Raw genomic sequence first — 17534 nt, forward strand, 5'->3', positions numbered from 1 at the left:
CTTTTTATGCTGGGCAATAATTTTATTCATTCTGAATTTAGTTTTAAATGGTCAGTTACTCAAAGGGATTTCATTGCTGTAAATACTTTCATTGTTGTGCAACAACACTACTTGCTCTGTGTTATAGAGCTCTACGTACAATAATTCTCTACAGAAAATCCAGACTATTTTATTATCACATTGTGGCCAGTCAGAAGTTTTGATTTTCTTATTGGCATTAAATATCATTATAATGATTTTTTAGGGTGGGATAATAATCATAATTAAAGCAATTTTACTGAATGAAATTGTTTAAAAACTTTGGATTTGATGCTGTAATCCACAGAATATCAAGTGTATATATATATATATATACACTATATATATATATATATATATATATACCTCCAGTCTTCAATAGCTCTCTATTGAGTTAGTTGAATTCTTTCTGCAGACTTGCCTCTTAAACATGGCGGTCCATTAATGTTGGGACTCCATCAGAACTTACTTCCTCTATTCCACAACCAACTTCTGCATCTAAACCATCTACCAGCTGATTTCAGGTACAAGCACCACTAGCCGCTAAACAACCAGTTTTGTCTTTAATCGTGAAACTTTTATCAAGCATGTGATTAGCTTGTTTATATAGACGGAAGCTAATTTCAGTGGCGTTTGAAGCTGCCCACTTTCAGCAGATGCTTCTTTTTTTCTGATTCATGTTCTTGTAAATAATTACATTACTGTTGCCTGTTTATGAAAAACCTGCACCGGATTGTGCTTGAACAATGTAAACTTTTATAATTTTTTTATTTGAGGTAATATTTTTGGCTGGATTGCTCAGTCTAGGGTACAGTTTGGAGTTCCAACAAGACAATAGTCCCAAACACTCATTAAAACTAGTTGGTAGTGGAAATTCCCAACTTTAACCGCATAGAAAATTATTTAGCTTGATTAAAAGCCAAGAATGTGACAAGAAACCAACCAATTTTTGTAAAGAGTGGTCACAAACTCAGCCAGAATTACACCAGAAGCTTTTTAGTAACTAAAAAATTGGATGGTGTCATTTAATCAAATATCAGTGAAGGTGTATGATATATGAGACTGAATATCTAATGTCGTCCCTGTGTGGATTAGACAAAATCCTGCACAAATTCAAGGTTGTTTTAAAATATTATTGAATCTGATTGTTACATCATTCCACCCAGACAAAAAGCAAAAATCAAAATCATTGTTAAAAAGACTCAGATAATTTTTATTAATGATGAGCATTTACAAAACTGTCAGAGCGTTTGGAAAGCGTTCAAGGTGGCTCAGCTCAGGCAAAGTGATCATGGAATGTGATTTTGTGTGGAAGCAGAGGGACTGCACTCAGGGCTGGAAATTCAATTATTAGTAACTGTACATTAGGAGGAAAACTGCTGCACCAAACTGTACAGGATTTCAGCTGTTTTTCAGAAAACCTTTGAAGTGACTGCAATAATTTTGCGACATCAGAAAAAAACTAATTAAATAATTAAATATCCAGATTTTTTTTTTTTTCCTCATCCACCAGAAGCGATGTTAAAGGATCCCAAAGCTGGAGCCACTGCTCTCTGAGAAACATGCTTTAAAAAAATAAGTACAATTAAATTAAAATGTGTAACAACGTGAGAAAAGCCACTTCATTCTCTCAAGGTAACTCTGCAAGACTAAATAAAAATGTGACGTTTATGTAAATCAGTGGCTTTAAATTTTAGGATACATATGAACTCTATCGTACTTTAAAAATCTAATTTATTGCAAATAAATTATTTTTCAAACATCAAGTTGTTTTTGCATTTTGTTCCAGAAGTTTGTTTGGGTTTTTTTTTTCTTTGAAAGAATTTGTATTTTATTTTATTTTTAACAGTAAATGCTGTTTATTGGGACATACTGTATAGTGCTTTGTAAAGGTATTAATAACCCTAGAATTTTTTACATTTTCTCAATTTACTGCAGCAGTTTTGCAAAACTGGATTTCCAGTTCTATTTTAAAAGTCAGTTAGAAACACATTTAAATCTGCTTTTCTTTTCTTTACTATTATTACTATTTGTCTTTTTTATGCATTACTGACTGTTGTGAAGCACTTTCTTATTTTGTGTCTTGAGAGATGATATATAAATAAGGTTTCACTTACTTAGAAACCTAAGTGCATTTCTAGGATTTAACATGATTTTATATGTGCATAATCGTGAAACGTAGAGAAAATTAAATGTAGATTTTCAACTTTTTAGCTACAAAATTATGTGAACGATTGCCAGCATTTGTATTCAGCCCCCATTACTCTAATAAACCTAATTAAAAGTCCAAAATACCTTAAATGTAATAAGAGCCTATAATGTAACTTTCTGACCTTTATGAAGAAAAACTAACACAGCACATCACCCTGAACACACTGCTCTAAGAGCAAAACATGGTGGTGGCAGCATCATGCATTGGACTTGCTTTTCGTTAACCTGGTTATGGAAGTGGGTCAGAGTTGATGGGAAAAATTATAGAGTTTAAAACAAGCAGAACTAGAAGAGCAAATTTGATCTAAGATGGAAACAAATGTAAGACAACGACCCTAAACGCACAACCAGAGCTAAGAAACAGAAGTTTCTGTATCTACGTCTTCATAGAAGGGAACCTCCAGCCGCATCTGCCACACAAGCTCCATCAGGTGTCTGACATAGTCTGGAATGACAGGACAATAGAAGCATTATGGATAAAAGTCAAAATCATATTCCCAAAAAGAAAAAAAATATTGACTACCATATGTGGCAGACACACAAATAAGCTCCAAATAATGATTCATGCAAGATTTTCCTTTGGATATCTTGTTGCAAACTAAAGAATTAAACTCACCATATGTGTGAGAATCCTTCACAGGCCGAACCACAGCGCCACCTTTCTTAAACTTTGGATAGGACACCTTCCACCGCTGAGCCCTGTCCTGTTTCCTGGCCTGCTCATTTGCCATGTTCTCGTTAAAGTGGAGAGCTGCCAAAATCAGTCTGCAAGCACAACATACAGGTGCATCTCACAAAAGTTAGGATACAATAAAGAAGTTGAATCAGATATTACTTTTTTTTTTATTTCAAAGCAAAAATCATCTAAATTACAAGAATTAGTTTCCATTTTTTCATAATATTTTAATATTTGTAGATGCATTTGTATATAAAATTACTTTTTGTCAAGCAACATATTCACAAAATGACCATCTGCTCTTATTTACCCATCTACTTATCTATTTATTTGTCTGAACAAACAGTGAGCATACTTTGCTTCCAGTGAGGGACGAAGGAAATGCCCCTGTTTACTTCCGAAGAAGCAGACGACGTTATGAAAAGACTGCAAGTACGACGTCTGCTCTGGAGGGGACAGCTGACGGACGTCCGCCAGCAGCCTGGAGCTCAGGACAACCGCCTGGATTTCTTTCTGTGCTCTGCTGCCTGTCGACACACAACATGCAGACATTAGGGATCTTATACAAGCTCATAGTAAGAATTTAATGGAAGTCCATTCAATGTAAGGCTGCAACTAAAGATTGGTGTAGTAATTTATTATTGAGATCATTAATCGGCTAAAAAACTTGGCACATTCTGCAGATTTTTCATTTGAGCCATTAATCTTATTTTATACAATATTGGAAATAAATGAAGACGCAAATAAACAAGTAATTGAATTACGTTTTCAAAAAAGAAAATAAATATTTTACTGCCTTAATGCAGTAACAGAGCATTCCTATAGTGAACACTTGATCATTTGTAGATTAATAGACTAATTGTTGCACTAACCGATTAATAATTGGATAGCAAAAGATGCATAATAGGAGCTTTTGATTTTTACAGAATTTCAATCAAATGAAGCTAAAACTACGTAGGAGTTCTGGGTAGAACATATTTACAAAAAGCTTTATTTATGCATATAGTTTTTATACAGTTTTGGCTTAATTACTGCTTTCAGTATGTTTTTATTTCAGCGAAATGGCTTCGTTTGAGTCTGTATACTCCAATTAACAATTAATTACAACTTTTTCAGACAATTATTAACAATAACTACCACGATTATTCTGATTAACCATTTCAACCATGCATATCTATCTTTTATATGCTACTCTTTAAGCACTTAAGAACCTGCTACGGTATTTTTTTCTGATAATATGAAAGTTGCATTATTTGCCTGCACTACCCACCGTTCTCCACCCACTGTCTGTTCATCTGTCCGTGCTCGCACCGCGGGAACATGTCGCCGTGGCCCTCGTGGATGTTGCAGACGTGACGAGCCACAGAAGTCCATTTCTGCACAGCCATGTCTGCGTCTCCACCGCTGGTGGCTGCTGTCCAACACAGATGGTTGGAGATAGACTGAGCCCACAGCCCCACTGAAGCACAGCCTGGCTTTTTGGCCACTGCCACAAGTTTTTTGAAGATGCCTGCAAAAAATAGCCAATGTGATGTTACCCGTCTTTTCCATCAGAACAGAGATCGACCATCAGGACATTAATGGTTTGCCGTTACGCTGATGGTCCACCTTTTGCATGTGAACAACTAGTTTTGGGTGTCAATAGCAACTGGTTGAATCACATCAATGTTGTCTCAGTATTCAGGACAAAGCATTTGCTTATCAAATTTGTTTTGAACCACAGAGCTCACCCTTGGAAACGTGCCATACGTCAAACCGCTGTCTGATGTCGGGCTTTTCCGTTCTGACCCATTTGCAGACCTGCATATGTCTGTCTGTGATGAGTTCAGCTATAGTGAGGCCATGTTGCTCCAGGAAGCGGATCCCCTGTTTCAGGCCCTCCAACTCCACTGCTGCGCTGCTCTGCACTTCATTGCACTGAAAGACACAAAGAAGATTGGAAATAATCCATAATAAAGGTAAAGGTAATTTTATTTCTATAGGACATTTTCTGCAGCAAGGCAATACAAAGTGTTTTACAGGAATTAAAATGAAATACAAACAAAATAACAAACCAAAGGAAAGAGCAAAAGAAGAAAAAGAATCTAATGTTGATTTAAAGTATGTAAACTAGGTACTCCTGTTCAGGGTTGGTAGATAAGTATAAGTAAGTATCCTCTGGTCTAATTTCTTTTCTGGGCTGGAAGAACAGGAGTCTAAAAAGTAATTGCTAAAGTAGTTTTTCTGGATTCTAAGTTTGTTCTAATCCCTGTCCTGGGTTGCTAAATAAGTGTAAGTAAGTAAGTATCCTCTGGACGTCTGGGTTGCTAGATAAGTATAAGTAAGTATATTCTCTGGACTTGTCCTCTAAATTTGTAAAAGTAATGAGTACTCCACAGTTTATAAGTAATAATAAAAACTAAATGTTGCTGTTCTGGAAGATTTCTTTCTGGATTCTAAGTTCGTTCTATTTCCTTTTCTGGGTTGCAGTAAGAGGAGTCTCTCTGCATAATGATAGATATAGTTTTTGATGACGTCTCCTCTACATAGGCATTGTCATTTTGAATAAAAAAAAAGAATATACCTCCACTAGACGGGTGGTGAGCACCACACCAGTATTCATATCCATTAAGGAATAGCTGCCATACTTGGTTGTATGCCGTGATGAGCAGCAGCGAGCATCTCCGCCCAGTCTTAGTGGCGTTCCCTTTCTCTTCATAATCATGGCCTGCTGCTTGGTGTTCCAAACCCTTTGAATAGCAGGGACCAAATAGCAGCGCTGCAGACTGAAAAACGTCTTCAAACTGTAGATTCCAACACTCATGTGTCGGAAAAGGTTCAGGGCAATTGTTGGTGAACACCCACTGAATAAGGTGGCTGCCGCCATCATCAAATTGCCCACCGGCATGCTGTTGTGGGCCGGCTGGCTGTACCACACCCGGGTGTGTCCGTCTGTCCTCTTGCAGACACTGCTCACGGCCACCATGGTGCCCATGATCTGCTTCATCGTCACTGTGCAGGCCCCGGAGCAGACGACACACACAGCGAACAGCGTCCTCAAACAACTTTCAAAGACAATGAATTTACGCTCCGCCGCTGGGCAGGTTTCGGCCACGTCTTTGAGGTCGCTGCAACATTAAAAATACAAAATAAACCTGTTTAAAATTGATTGTAGGTAGTGCTGGGACAACATTGAATATGTATATTAGTCACGCTAATCATGCAAGTTTGTCTTCCCAAAACCTTTTTCAAGGCAGAATTGTATTTCTTAGGCAATAAGTTTTTGTGTCTGTTCAACATTGCTCATTAGTAAGAACAGTTGCGGCAATATTACATTAGTAGTATTGATGAGAAATTAATAATAGAAATATCATTTTACTTGAAAAGGGTCTATGAAACCAACATACAAGTCCTCATCCTCAGACTCTTCTGCACCAGGTGCCCAGTCCGTGTCCTCCTCATCAGTCTCAGGTTCCTCATCACTTTCAGGGCCGTTGCTGTCCTGGTCATCTAGGGTGGGAGTCACAAGCATACACTGAATACCAATTTCTGCAGTCTGTGGTGTTGTGGATGTTCCTTGGGACTTCATCTCTACTACACAGGAAGTCCCAACCGATCTGGAGACAGGTGTGCCCTGTGTACAGGGGAGAAACAGGTGGTGGGCCTATGCACCAATTACTGAAAACAGAATGAAACGAAACATCTTACCAAATAAGAAAAACAATACCAACAACGACAACAGTAATCATAGCTAAACAATATATTGATGACGCAATACATTGGAAAGAGAAGGAGGCTCTTAAAGAGACAGGGAACAATTTCAAGTTGTCATACATTTTTCTTCAACCATGCGGTATTTGATGAAGCTGAAGTTGGAAACCGGTTGCAGCTTCTGATTCAAGAAATGGTTGAAGAGCAATCATCCCACGTAACTGTTCACTACAACCACTATGCACTTCAAACCTGGACTAGATTATTGTGCACTGATTGCAGAATATTTAAAACCAAGCTTGTGATTTGTGAAATCTTTATTTGATTTGTGAAACTTCAGAAAAGGGTCGTATTAGTGCAATTTAAGCACCTTTTAAGCATCTGAAACACACTACAATTGAATTCTCTGAAATTTGCATTATTTGTTGTTATTTCAACTTTTAACTTTCTGCTTTCTCATTTTTTCTTCATCACAGTAGTGTCATCCAGATTCATAAGTGCTGAATCACCCTTTATTCCAGTAAAGGTTTCATAAATCACAAACTTGGTTTCTTGCAATCCGTGCAGAATGGTGTCTAGGTGTTGTACTTTTATAGAGCAGATTAAAAATGATCAAAGGCAGTGAAAATTAAGTGGAATCGCTCTTTAGCCGTTTCCCAAATCGGAAGCCAACTTTAGCCTCGTCAAATAAGGGCTGTTGAAGGAAAATATCTAACGCCTTGAAATTGTCCACTGTCTCTTTAAGAACCTCCTACCGTTTCTAATCCCCCCATTTCCCTCCCCCCTTCCTCACGTCATCACAACAAAGCCTCTTCATGCAGTTGCCATTCTTCGCTACGCTGTATTTTGTCCTACAAAGAAGCAGCATGGTATGATATCGTTTTTATTTTATATAAAATGGCAACTATCTGGATATAGCTGAACTTTATGCGAATGATCCCATGTAAAGACCCAAACCGGAGCGAGTACAAGACGTTTCCGCCTGGTAGTAAGACAGCTCCAGGATACACATTGTAATCTTAGTTACAACTAAGATTACGTTCAAAAATAATAGCAAAACAATGTGAGTTGTTGTTTCGCTTACCTGTCCCCACTCAAACGGTTTAAGCCTGGTTGGTATTGCATGGTCTAATAGTGACAATCTTCCTATCAGTCCTTTATCAAACAGGCCTTTGTTTAGAAAGCTGTCATCAGTAAAGTGTCTCGCACAAATATACCAGTTTTTTTTCGGAGGAGGGAAGTCTCCAAAAATAAAGTCCAACCATTTCTGGCGAATCGTGGCATCCTTGGGAAGCGTAAAAAGAGGGTAGTCTCCCTCGCATCCAAGAACGCATTTCCTCCAATGAGGCATTTCCTAATCCGCAAAGGACTGGACTGGGAAGCGGTTTGAATGTTGAGCACCGCAGATGCGCAGTTCCACCGGGTGTTTGCTCATTGCTGTTGCAGCTAGTTTGGTGGAGCCACGTGGGGGAGCCGTGGGGGAGGGGAGCTTCGTGGGGGAGAAAGCTCGGCTTGGAGACTGAAAGCTCCGAGGCGGAGCTTTGGGGGAAAAGGCGGCGTTAGGGCACCCCCGAATGGCTGCCACTGGGAGATGCAAGGATTCCTCACACAGCATAACTGAATAAAAGCAACTCTCTAGACATTATGACATGATGTAAAGCTAAAAAAGATTTACTTTGCTCAGTCTTCCACTGAAAAATAATACATATATAAAATTTTACAAGAGTTTATGATCTCTCATCTGATGTTAGCTTAAAATAACTTTTCAGTTCGTTAAAGTGGCGGTATTGTGTAAAATTGACATTTATGAGCTTTACATCACATTATATTATTACCTCATCAAAAACATACCTGGAGTGTTGCTTTGATTCTTTCATGAGTTGAGAAATCCTTTAATCTCCCGTGGCAACCAGTCAGATGTGCAAAACAATACTTTGTTAAAGAGACAGAGGCCCAATTTTAAGCCGTTACAAAGTCAATATTTTTTCATTCGTATAACGACGGTAGGTAACATTGTTATATGATTGTGTGGAATTATTCAATTCCAGCCAACAATTATTCAATTCCAGCCAATTGAATAAAAATATTCAATTGGCTGGAAAACACATAATAATGCCCCTTTCAAGATTTGGAAGAAAACGTTTCTGTGTTAGAATGGGCTAGTCAACGTCCATTTGTAAAGAATATGTGGCAGGACATGAAAACTGATGTTCACTCATGCTCTCCATCCAATCTGACCAAGCCTAAACTGCAAAGAAGGATATCCAAAAAAGTCAAAGTTAAAAGCTGCTAACCTGTAGTTAAAATGCTGTTCAACAAAATATTGATTCTGAAGGGCTGAATACAAATGTTTGTCTCAATTTTTACATTTCTATCACATGATTCAAGTAAAATATGCTGGACGTTGCAACATATTTCATGCGTTTCATTTTTACAGGTCATTAAGATACAGAAGACATGCACATTAAAATACTGTATCATTACGTTTAGTGACCAAGTAGCTCATGTTGACAAAAGTGAGTTAAGTTTGGGATTTTGATTTCACTTTTCTTTTTTTACTGACAAACAGCATATTGAAAACAAAGTTCATCCAGTAATAAAGAACAATGTTTATTTAATCAGATGTAAATTCTCACTGGAGCCAGTTACCAGCCATTTCTATTATCAGAAGATGACAGGAAGGAGGTGTTGCTGCAAGGCTAGAGTGGGTGAGGGGCACAGATCTCTGTTTCAAACCTGCTGTGAAAGACGTTTCTTTGTTTGCCTCAGCAGAGGTTGATGCTTTCCGTTGAGAAGGTCTCTTTACATGTGTGAGATCATTGGCTGTTTCACCTCTGCAGAGTTGTTTCAGACCGCTTGTCATTCTGATTCTGACCTGGCCTCACAGTGTTCTGCTCTTCATGCATTTGTCACAACCCTGTGGTGAACATTCAAAGTCCTTATAAAAAACACTATTCTACAAAACACAGTTCATCTGTTTCTCCTTGTAAGAAAACAAGTGATTCTGGATTTTGCTGAACAGTTTTTTTCATTTGTTTGGAACCCCCAATATTTGCTGGATTCCCAAAAATGTTTCGTACATTACCCTGAAAAAGTACAATTTCAAAGGTAATTACAGAACAGTAATGCATATTTCTCTCTATATAGGAACATGAGTAACACACAGTTTCTTGCACAAATGTGCAAACCCCACACACCCTTTTATAACCCACATTTTTTATTTGGATTTTGTGTAAATGTAATAAGTTACAGTAATGTTTACAAGTGTTGTGTAAGGAAAATTTCTCAAAGACATTTGTGCTCAAAACAATGCATACTCCAGCACCTAAAAAAGCCTAGTATTTACTGAAGAGAGCTCAGAATAAAGTCATGAGGCGTCATGTTTAAAGCCTTTCCATCAGCTATGGGGCCATAAAGGACAATATATGAAAAAATTATAAAATAAAGTATCATTTTTATACCACATCACAGATATGCACTACTCTGTGTAGATCTACAACATAGAAGGATCATCCCACTAAAATACCTTACTGCAACATGTTAACATGTGGGGAAAGGGAACAGATGAAGGATTGTAATCAAAATATTTTTTCTTAATGCAAAACATATATATACACAGGTGTGTGGATTTATTTATGCTTATTAGTCAGAATTACTTCTAAAAAATATTTTATTACTTAGTATTGTGAACAAGAGTTCAGTAACAAATTGGACTTTAATGGAAACAGAAATGAAACACAAAGGCCGTATTTTTTCCAGCTGAACATAATTTATTTTAAAAATTACTATAAGTTTTTGAGTTGCCCTCAAAGTGAATTTATTTCCACGCGGAATTTTACAACAGCGCCAAAAGTTTAAAGCTGGAGGGAAGTCACTTGATTGGTTTTTTGTGTCCACCCCAAACAGTTCATCCACTGACAATAGGGAGGGAAACAACTAACCAATCGCTTTTGATCATCCATCAACACTCATCTCCATTGGTCTAATGTAAGAAGTGATAGGCCAATTGTTATTGATTTTCTATTGGGGTTGACCTTTCAGATCCAATGAACTAAGACTATCTGCCCATAGCAACCAATCACAGTAAGGGGCGGGATCAAAGTGAGGTTTATATCCAGGTCATCGCTACCTTTTTTTTTCTTATCGTTTGAACTACCTTTACAGTTCTGCAACTTGAAGAAGCAGCAAGAAGATGTCTGGAAGAGGAAAAACCGGAGCCAAGGCCCGCGCTAAGGCTAAGACCCGCAGCTCCCGTGCCGGTCTCCAGTTCCCCGTGGGCCGTGTCCACCGTCTCCTCCGCAAGGGAAACTACGCCGAGAGAGTGGGTGCCGGAGCCCCGGTCTACCTTGCCGCCGTTCTCGAGTACCTAACTGCCGAGATCTTGGAGCTGGCTGGCAACGCGGCTAGAGACAACAAGAAGACCCGCATCATCCCCCGGCACCTCCAGCTGGCCGTCCGCAACGACGAGGAACTCAACAAGCTGCTCGGCGGCGTGACCATCGCTCAGGGCGGGGTCCTGCCTAACATCCAGGCCGTGCTGCTGCCAAAGAAGACCGGTCAGTCCGCTCCGAGCTCCGGGAAAGCGGGAAAGAAGGCCTCCTCTCAGTCTCAAGAGTACTAGCCAGCTGGTTAATGACTGCAAAACCAAAGGCCCTTTTAAGGGCCACCCATCCACTCATAAGAGCGACTTTTCCGTTTAACTACTGTCTTGCCTCGCACGATTTGCCTTGTCTATTTAATAAAGACGATTTTTTTCCAATTTGGTTTATATAGTACTTGTTGCCCTCAAAGTAGCTGATGCTACTGCTAGTCCTAGCAATAAAAATGCTGGGGGAAGCTAATCAGTTAGCCTGGTTAGCACTATGGTCCTTTCTAATGTAAACAGTTGGGAATTGAATTGCTGACTGTACAGCTTTGGAAGGTAAATATTGAAAGCTTACTGTGATACTTTCTGGTGTCTGTTCTAGCTGAAATGTATTTTAAAGGGATGGACTTTACTTCAGTCTCGTTAGTAGGGAGTTGTTTTTGCTTTAAGGTTTTTGAGGGCAGCAGGAATTCCATGGCACAAAGTGTTTAGGTTTGTTTTCAAAGCCCTTTGGAAATCTGGAGTCTGACTAAGCTAAAATAAAAGATCTTTTCTTTAAATTTTAAGATAAAGTTTGGTTCAGAACTATCTAATGTGGAACCTAGTTTTGCAATTAGATAGCATAATGAAACAAGCTAACATTGTTGGTATGACTGCATAAATTAAAAATCAACTTAAATACCCTTTTATCCTTAATTGAAAAATGTTATTGCAATAATTGCAATTTTTTTGGCTTAAGTTTTTGGTGTCTGGATATTTCGTTTAATTTGATGTCTTCTGATTATGCAAACTTAAGGTGCAAGGGTGCCCAAAGTCAGTCCTCGAGGGCCAGCATCCCGCACGTTTTAGTTTTCTCCCTGGTGGTTCCAACAACCTTTTCAGCATGTTAATGCTCTTCATAGGCCTTCTAACAAGCCATCATTTGATCCAGGTGCGTTAAACCAGGGAGAGAACTAAAACATACAGGATGCTGGCCCTCAAGGACCGACTCTGGACACCCTTGGAAGGAAACCTAAGTCAAAACCGGGTTAATTGGGTTCAATACATGTTTAAATTTTACGTTCCACATGCTATCTGAATTGAATGTCTCTTTCTGACTTTGCGGTTAAAGCCAACAAAACATGTTTTAACGGATCTGTACGCATCTCCAGGTGTTTCCTTGTTGCATGCGAAGAACACAAACATCTGCAGCTTGTTTACCACCACAAACATAAAAACCGGTTACGTGTCAGTTCAGTTCTTTTAGATCATGCTATCAGTTCACAAGAAGACAAATGGGCCCAGTATTCAATTCTAATACAAGCAATTTAACCTAGAAAAAACTGAGGTTGGTAGAGAACCCAAGATTTGTACCTCAGTAAGTGGCATTTCTTTGAAGTAAAAAAGTATTTTGCAAAAGGTCTACTCAAGTACTGAATACTTCATCACAACAGCTGATCAAATATTTAAAAATGATGTCCTCAGAGTAACAAAAATATAAAGTTGTATGTATAGTTTTTGTATTTTAAAGTCTAAAACAAAAAGAATATTTATATGCAAAAAACATAATTACAAAATAACAAATTCAGGCAGAAGAAAACCTTTTCCAAATAAGTTTTTTCAGTGTAAAATTTATAAAACTAATACTTAAGAGTTGGTAACGTATATATTAAAAGAGGGTAAACGTCCAGTGACAATACGAAGCATCCAAGAAGTTATTAAATATAACTAGTTACTGCCACCTTTTGTGGATTTTAGTTAGCACAGTGGTTCTAAAACATGGGGTTTGCACCTAATTTGAGTTGTGCAACATGAACTGCAGGTTTTTCAAAGGATCTCTCATAGTCTAAAGATTTTTATGTGGATCACATAATTATGCTGTCATTGTTGCATGACACAATAACTCAATAACCACCTGTGCATTTTTTTCTCTCTTTTCACTGAATATGAATCAAATATTCCCTAGTTTACATCAATTAGAATGATCAAATTTGTTTCAATTTGATAAGTCCAAGAATGAGAGATTTTTTTTAGATATTTTAAGCAATTAGGTGAAGAACTGATAAACATGCAATTGCTTAAGCTGACATGCTAAAAAATATAGTTTTTATTTTGAACAAAATCTAATGAAATCATTGAAGAGATCAGGAGGATAAGACCCCCACAAGTCTAGTTCATCCTTGGGTACAATTTCCAGATGTTTTAAGGTGTCACATTCATCTGTTCAAATAATTATATGCCAGAATAAGGTGTTTTACTTGTATTGATAGGGAGAAAATGTATTATGATAGTGAAATGCAGATCACATGGTCTGCCACTAGGGGCTGACTGTTTCCTATGAGATGAGCAGCTGAAGAACGTTTACTGTCCAACAGTCAAATGTCTCAAAGAACCTTTATGGAAAATTAAACAATAAAAATAAAAACCACCCATTGGATCAAACTATTTTTTAAGCTGACGCTACTATGTTGCAAGGAACCTTAAAATATGAGATTATGTCACAGATGTTTCTACTACAACTCAGAGATTCATCCACCTCTTTCTCTCCTTTGTCTGGTTTTGTCACTGGCTGGCAAAAATAAGCAGCATGACGCAACAAGTCTGAACTGAACCCAGACAGGCTGAACCAATTACCCCGACCCTTGACAACGTGTCCAACACCAACATCTAGGCTAAAAAAAAAAAAAGCCTGCCTGTGAACCAAGGCTTCACTCACTGCAGTGGCTCTTAAATTTAACCGTCTTGTTTTTTCTTCCCAGCAGTTTGTGGCTGAAGGAAATGTTGGTAATTTCATGCTATTTCTGTCACATCACAAGGGATACGTTAGGCACATATTTTATGTCTGAGGATGAAAAACTAAACAAACTATAGAAGGAAAAATCAAATTTGATGTTTTTCCCATTCTGCTCTCAAAACGGAAGAAAAGTTCATCCCTTTAAATCAAGATGGTTTCACAAAATATATGTTCAATTCAACCTTTTAAGTACTATAGGTAGCTACAGTGTACGTAAATTAAATAGAGAAGGTAACAATAACCCGGGTGAGAAAGAAGGATGGAAGGAGGGATGGACCTCGGATGCCTCGGATGTGTGGAGGCGCACCAAAACATTCACTTTGAAAGCAAGTGAGCAGCAGCGAAGAGAGAACAGCATGTTTCCGTCCCTCAGACGACTGGGAGACTTTTCACATGACGTTTTGGAAAGATGCCCCACTTCACGTCTTTAATCTTTGGGTCGAATCTCTCTTCAGGAAAGAAAATTTTCTTTCCCAACTCGGGTAATTAAAGTTTAAAAAAAGAAATGTGCTTTTGTGCTGTGCGAGTGCGTACGATGCAAAGTGCTAAAGTCATAATTACTGTTTATCCTCACTACTTGTATATTATGTGGCGTTTAGATTCATCTTTATCACTTCCAGGGTTTCAGTTTTCCATCACTGTCTTTCCTAGCAAACATTTTGTCCAGTAATTTTTCAGGAGAGTGGGCACAGGTGGGAGTCATGTGGCTTAGAACAGATTAGAAGTCAAACCCAGCTGGCTTTGTGAATGGGAACTTTTCGTTGCGTGAGAGATCTGGCTGGCTTTGGGGCTTAGGAAACTAGTAATGCGATTTGGTGGAATTACAGTGCGGTGAAGTATTTCTCTGAAGGGAATGCGAGGTGCACATGTGGCAGAGGCGGTCAATTTAACACATAAATATGCTTTGATCTAAGCCATTTGATTGCAGCTCTGGCTGCATTTTTAGAGTTGTTGTCCTACTGGAAAGTGAAACTCCAACACAAGCTGAAGGTTATCACCCAGAATCGTTTTGTACTTACCTCCACAGCATAATCCCTTTCTGGTTATGATGTGGCAACATGTGATAAAAGTTTGGAGCGGTATGAATGCTTCTATGATTTACTTTAGATGTGACTGACTCTTAAGCTTTGAAGGACATGTACAGACGTCTATTTGGGTTATTTATTTCAATATTTGATTTGTTTCTGCACAGCATAAGAATTGTTTTCTGACATGTAAAATTGGTCACATTGAAATAAAGTAGTGCTCTAGAACGACTCACAAACATCTGTGACCCATCTGTAAACCCTGTCCTTCACCCAGATGGTCTGTCTTGTCCTTAGCATTCATTAAAAGCTTAAACTGGTGACTTTTAAGTTTAGGGTTAAGGATCTAGAAAAGGCTGTGTTTGCATCTGTTAAGGCTGGTACATGGAGCACAATTTGAGCTAAGTGTGGAGGGAAGTGCTTCAATTAAGGGCAAGGAAATCCCCGTTTTTATAGGAGAACAGATACTCTGTAACTTCAGTGTAAATCATTTTCTTTGACTAAAATAATTATTTTCACCTGCTGATCTTCCACACCTCTTCCCAAACTGACCCCTTTTAGAGGCAATTTCCAACCTGAAATTGTGATATCTTTGCTTTTAAGCAATGTTTGTACAAGTTACTCAAAATGACTGATCCAAACCATCGTCCAACTGTGACTTGTAACCCAGACAGAAGGCAAGTCAAAGCCTTCAAGAGTCTGTAATGATCTCACCACTACACACAGTTGCAACCAAAGTCAGGAATGAGAAAATAATATAAAAAAATTATGTGCAGGCTTCATTACTTCTTTGGGAACTTTTCCATATTTCATTGTTGTTGACCTTGCAACTCCACCCTTCTGAGAAACATATACTTAAATAGAGCATTTTCCTTCTGTCTGAGTAACATGTATGTAAAAGGCATTAATCAACAACAAAGCCTGACCTTTGGCACTTTTGTCGGCTTTTGCTTTGTTGAAACTTGAAAGATGCTTGTGTTAAAAAGTCAGACTTTAAGCTATTCTCCAAAGCTACAAGGACAGGCGTAATCTGTATCAAATGAGATACTCGTTATCAGACCTTAGTATAGCTGAATCACAAACAAAACCCCAAACTCTAGCGTTTGATCAGCTCGATGGCCACCCAGGACGAAAACATTGATGGTAAACAATCCTCCCTGTAAAAACAGGGAAGTCAGAAGAAATGAGAGCAATAATTTGGAGACCTAACAAAATGGCAGCCTTTTCGTGGATTACAAAGCTCTCTGTAGTAATTTAACAGTCTTGATTGATCATTTGTGACCAAAATTCAAAGTCCTCATATTCTGACTGCATCCAGGTAAACATAATACCTGCTGCTTTTCTAGCATTTTCAGAGAAGAAACAGGAACAAAATATCTGCTGATGTTCATGATCAAAAAACAAAAAATAAACTTTTTATATGATCCGATGTGCACAGACAAACAGCACTCCCATTTCTCTTAATATCACCAGAATACTTTGTAATGGAGAGCCATGTAGAGATTGTAGAAACCAGCAACAGTAAACGGAAGCAGCTAAAAGTCTGAGTTTAGTATTCCTAATCAATCTTTATTTGTAACGGCTTAACAGCAAGAGAGAAATGTAGTTATCAAAACATTATTTAGAGGACTGTATCTAACAATCCACTAATACTTAGCAAATCTATCTACTGCCATTTTTCTGACAACTACTTTTTGTTTTGACCCTAAAAAGTTGCTTTAATCCAATAAATATGTAGTGGATAGTTTAAACGCAGAAATAAAGCACTACTACTGCTAACATTTAGGAGGAACACTCAAAAATAGTTGCTATTGATGTAATTTAATAAAATAATCATGGACATCAGTAGATGTTTTGATCCGATTGAAGCCACTTAACTACTAAGGTAAAACAAGGCATTTGTTTACTTAAGAAACCTTATGCTCACAAACAACTTCTGCCATTACCTGGATGATCTGATTCCTATATCTGCTAGGGCTGTCATGGTCATAACATGAACTGTGCTGTATTTAGGTTATTGCTTCCTTTGAAGGAAAACTCTTATTGGTTTCTGGGGCAAATAGTTTTGAACAATAAAACGTTTTTTATCAGGTGAGCAGAGATCTGTCTACTTCTTTTCACCTTCATGAATCTTCTTTATATATATACTATAGATGTGTGTGAAAAACTAATCTTAAGAATGCTGAGAACTAAAGACAGTCACAGTAGTTGTGATGTATGAGCAAACATACCAGTGTCATCCAGGAAGTGATAACCCGACATACTGTGGTTGTTGAGATCACAAAGGACTGTGGTCGTAGCGTAAAGTCATTCTGTTTGATCTATTTCTGTATTCTGGACTTGATCAAGGGGAATTTCTGATCTTGAATTTTATGACAAAAATGGTTGAAAAAACAACAACTCAAGATTTATTGCCATCTGGTGTTTTGTCCATTATCTTTTTCCGCCATAACTCTCCAGGGCTTCTCTGGCCTCGCTGTTATACTTTAAATGTTACAGCCAAATATTTCTGTTTTCTTCTGTTTAACAGTGATGTCCAAGGTCAGGGGAACTGAT

General features: G+C 38.0%; 3 protein-coding genes across 4 annotated transcripts in view; 2 read left to right on the plus strand and 1 right to left on the minus strand.

Moving 5' to 3' along the window:
* Positions 1 to 552: 552 nt before the first annotated feature.
* Positions 553 to 8062, minus strand: LOC114152535 (uncharacterized). 2 transcript variants are annotated; one of them, XM_028030452.1, is made up of 8 exons: positions 7680 to 8062; positions 6292 to 6518; positions 5469 to 6012; positions 4636 to 4822; positions 4176 to 4415; positions 3261 to 3432; positions 2846 to 2994; positions 553 to 2674 (listed from the first exon to the last, which is right to left on the minus strand). In XM_028030452.1, the coding sequence occupies exons 1-8, from the start codon at positions 7944 to 7946 to the stop codon at positions 2583 to 2585; spliced, it is 1878 nt and encodes a 625-aa protein (XP_027886253.1). In that variant the 5' UTR covers positions 7947 to 8062; the 3' UTR covers positions 553 to 2582. The 2 variants fall into 2 exon arrangements, with proteins under 2 accessions (XP_027886253.1, XP_027886254.1); XM_028030453.1 differs by having other exon boundaries at positions 6292 to 6394; positions 7680 to 7789.
* On the plus strand, positions 7381 to 11354 carry h2ax (H2A.X variant histone). Its single transcript, XM_028030454.1, has 2 exons — positions 7381 to 7464; positions 10760 to 11354. Exon 2 carries the CDS (start codon positions 10788 to 10790, stop codon positions 11214 to 11216), a length of 429 nt encoding a protein of 142 aa, XP_027886255.1. The 5' UTR covers positions 7381 to 7464; positions 10760 to 10787; the 3' UTR covers positions 11217 to 11354.
* Positions 11355 to 14106: 2752 nt separating this feature from the next.
* Positions 14107 to 17534, plus strand: part of phldb1a (pleckstrin homology-like domain, family B, member 1a) — a 35633-nt gene continuing 32205 nt past the window's right edge. Inside the window, exon 1 of the mRNA XM_028030442.1 lies at positions 14107 to 14435. The gene's annotated coding sequence lies outside the window, so the exon portion shown is untranslated. The remainder of the gene's footprint in view (positions 14436 to 17534) is intronic.

The sequence above is a fragment of the Xiphophorus couchianus genome, chromosome 11 (assembly GCF_001444195.1).
Source record: "Xiphophorus couchianus chromosome 11, X_couchianus-1.0, whole genome shotgun sequence".
In the NCBI taxonomy this organism is placed as follows: domain Eukaryota; kingdom Metazoa; phylum Chordata; class Actinopteri; order Cyprinodontiformes; family Poeciliidae; genus Xiphophorus; species Xiphophorus couchianus.

Bases quoted from the DNA above. Each gene is read 5' to 3' on its own strand.
- h2ax (XM_028030454.1), top strand. From the start codon at position 10,788: ATGTCTGGAAGAGGAAAAACCGGAGCCAAGGCCCGCGCTAAGGCTAAG.
- LOC114152535 (XM_028030452.1), bottom strand. From the start codon at position 7,946: ATGCCTCATTGGAGGAAATGCGTTCTTGGATGCGAGGGAGACTACCCT. The intron at 4,416-4,635 runs GTGAGCTCTGTG...TATTTTTTGCAG, and splicing joins CGTATGGCACGTTTCCAAGG to GCATCTTCAAAAAACTTGTG. The intron at 2,995-3,260 runs GTATGCTCACTG...TTGTGCTTGCAG, and splicing joins CGTCCCTCACTGGAAGCAAA to ACTGATTTTGGCAGCTCTCC.